Below are 2,840 nucleotides of genomic sequence, written 5' to 3' on the forward strand. Positions count from 1 at the left end.
TGACTACGAAAAAATTATGGACAGCTGGGAGACAAAGGACAAATGTGTGTATGTGTTAGTAAACCAACGTTTTATTTGAAGACAAACTGTCTGGTATAAACGCCTAGTTAATATAATACTTGTATTTTAATATTAATTCCCATAATTTATAAAATTACCTTTTGAAAATGCTAAATTTTAACGGCCATTCAATTCACAATAGAAAATACTGGGAAACAAATCACAATGACCAAGCAAACATCAGGGTTGTATTTTATTAGTACACTTTTTTCACTTTCCTCCTATTCTTCATATTCTAAACAATGTTTTCTTCTTCTTCTTAAAAAGTCATAACGTGTTACGAATAGTGGAGAATGAAGGAATTTAAAATAATGGCATTATAGAAGTGTGGCAGCACAATTAACCGGCACGCATTTAGTCTATCTAAAATTCATAGAATTAAGTAAATTATTTACCAATTATGTCCAATATAGTGCAATATATTATTGTCCGTAGTGATTTAAAGACAGCACTGAGTTGGCCTCTAGGAGCTGTATTAGCACAATGTTGCCACGCCTCAACAGCCGTAATGCATCTATATCGAGATGATGATGTGACCAAATCATATCTGGAAGATTTGGATAATATGCACAAGGTGGTGCTGGGCGTAAGTAAATGAGCTCCACTACACATGATGTGAATAATTCCCATTTATTTATGTCTTGCAGGCAAAGGATGAGGATGCTCTACGCAAACTTTCCCAAAAGTTAACAGAAAATGATATTAAACATAAAATGTGGATAGAACAACCAGAAAATATTCCCACTTGTATAGCCATAAAGCCTTACGTTAAAGATGATGTTCATAAGTTTGTTAAAAACTTGAAATTGTTAAAGGAATAAATGTGTGGTAGAAATGCCAGCATATATTGAAGCAATTAATAATCCTCCTTATATGGAATGTGTCTTGCGAGTGAAGACAATTTAGTGGGCAACTTCGTAACATAGAATGCTTCAGGATTGTTGTCTATGAATATACCCATACCACAACTTATAAACTTGTAAAACATTTTCGTATTCATAGCCGACTGGTCCCACCTTGGGAATTGGATAATAACAATCGCCGAGATAAACCATAGTCATATTGATAATGGGGATTAAGTAAAGTTTTGGGGCTTTTGAAATGTTTACCAATCGTATATCTTATTCGCGCCTCCAATTCGGTTTGTATTTATTTATTTGTTTGTATTTCTGAACAAATATTGTGTAATAGTACGTTTATATATAACCGGATTTAACAAATGTCAATTCCATTGCTTATATTTCAAATGAATTCTCATAGAGAAGGTTGACCCTGCAAAAGGCTATAATATAAATATGGTCTAATTCTAATGATATAAACCAAAGATGATTCTTTCCTAATATCAGATTTTAAATGGTACTAGTCTGGAAGGGTTTTTTCCTGCATGTTGTAACAGTGTATTATTATTATGTTTGTATGTTCGTTCTCCTGTTAAATCTGGCTCTGGGTCTATCTCCAGTTCCAGGAAGTTGGCTAATTCGACAGGATGTAACCACAGATCCACTGGTGTCAGATGAGTAGGCTTGGCGGGGCAGTTGAATAGGTGCTTAGTATCGTGCGGCCCCATGTCGCATACTGGGCAGATGTCTTGCACGGTGACTGCAATATCCCGAGCGTAATTGAGCCAAAACTACTCTGGTTTGTCGTGGCAGCTGACGCTCTTCAGCTGCGATAGATGCCGGATGTGCTCCGATGACTACATTTACACAATAATTGCTTATAGTCTTAGCGACTGTGTCCGTGTGAATGCTGTTAAAACCCTTAGTTGCATTTTCGAGGAACAATGCATGAGTGTGCAACTGAAATATTTTGACGAAGTTTAAAAACTACAAAGAATCTGACGATAGTCAGCCCATTTGTTGTATTGTTTACAGTGACTTGAAAAATCACTTTGCAAATCACTATATACAATTTGATACGACTAAACAGTGCTTCATCGAAGTAACGGTTTTAGACGCTAAGTGTGTTTGGACGAAATTAGTTTCAGACCATTTGGATTTGATTTAGCCATATCCGTCCGTCTGGCTGGATGGTGCGCACGATAACTCTCGAACGGATCAACCGATTCCCAAATTTTTGGGTATCGTTATATTTTGTCCAAACGTAGTTTAAGTTCGAGGATAGGTCATATCGGTCCACTCCTTCGGGTACCTTCTCCACAAAAGTTCAAAATTTTTCTGTAAAATGATGTGAACGATAACTCTCGAAGGGAGCAATCGATTTCTTCTAAACTTTGCACATTGTATTATTCCTTTCAGATATAGATTGGGTTCGAATACCAACTATATCGGTCCACTCCTTCGGGTTGCTTTTACACAAAATTCGTATAAAGTGAAGTTTAAGAGCTCCTCTCGGATCGTTTTGAATTTTTTTCAGTAGGTTGTCCTTGCTGATCTCTTTACGACTGTACAATTTTTCTTGCGCAAGTCCATACTTCCTGAGATATTGACCTTAAAGCTTCAAGAAACCCTGACGGCACCAACCAAAATGGCAAATCCGCAAGATAATTCACTTCGGATAAAACTGATTCAAGTTGTATTTAGTCAATATCCCTTAAATGGTACAACGTGATAGATACAGTCAGCCTGTATCCGTATCGTCAGTTGCTTTACAAATGACTGAAAATGTGCCAAGTATTAAGTTTCTTAACGCCGTTACAATTAACAACTACAAAGCTACGTGTTTCAAAACATCAAAAATACGCATTTTCAACCCAGGTAAAAAGCAAACATGTATCATTTTTATTTCTGATACATTTAGTTGCATTTTCGAGGAACAAT

General features: G+C 36.3%; 1 protein-coding gene across 1 annotated transcript; it reads left to right on the forward strand.

The window, feature by feature from the left end:
* Positions 1 to 385: 385 nt before the first annotated feature.
* On the forward strand, positions 386 to 923 carry LOC141391352 (putative peptidyl-tRNA hydrolase PTRHD1). Its single transcript, XM_073964259.1, has 2 exons — positions 386 to 646; positions 708 to 923. Exons 1-2 carry the CDS (start codon positions 461 to 463, stop codon positions 879 to 881), a joined length of 360 nt encoding a protein of 119 aa, XP_073820360.1. The 5' UTR covers positions 386 to 460; the 3' UTR covers positions 882 to 923.
* The last annotated feature ends 1,917 nt before the right edge of the window (positions 924 to 2,840 follow it).

This window comes from Musca autumnalis, unplaced genomic scaffold, assembly GCF_047663935.1.
Source record: "Musca autumnalis isolate F117 unplaced genomic scaffold, ASM4766393v1 scaffold_1, whole genome shotgun sequence".
Classification (NCBI taxonomy): Eukaryota; Metazoa; Arthropoda; class Insecta; order Diptera; family Muscidae; genus Musca; species Musca autumnalis.

What these genes read in the sequence shown, in the direction of transcription:
- LOC141391352 (XM_073964259.1), top strand. Translation starts at nt 461, where the DNA reads ATGTCCAATATAGTGCAATATATTATTGTCCGTAGTGATTTAAAGACA. An exon ending in TGCACAAGGTGGTGCTGGGC is followed by an intron (nt 647 to 707) that starts GTAAGTAAATGA and finishes TATGTCTTGCAG; the next exon opens with GCAAAGGATGAGGATGCTCT.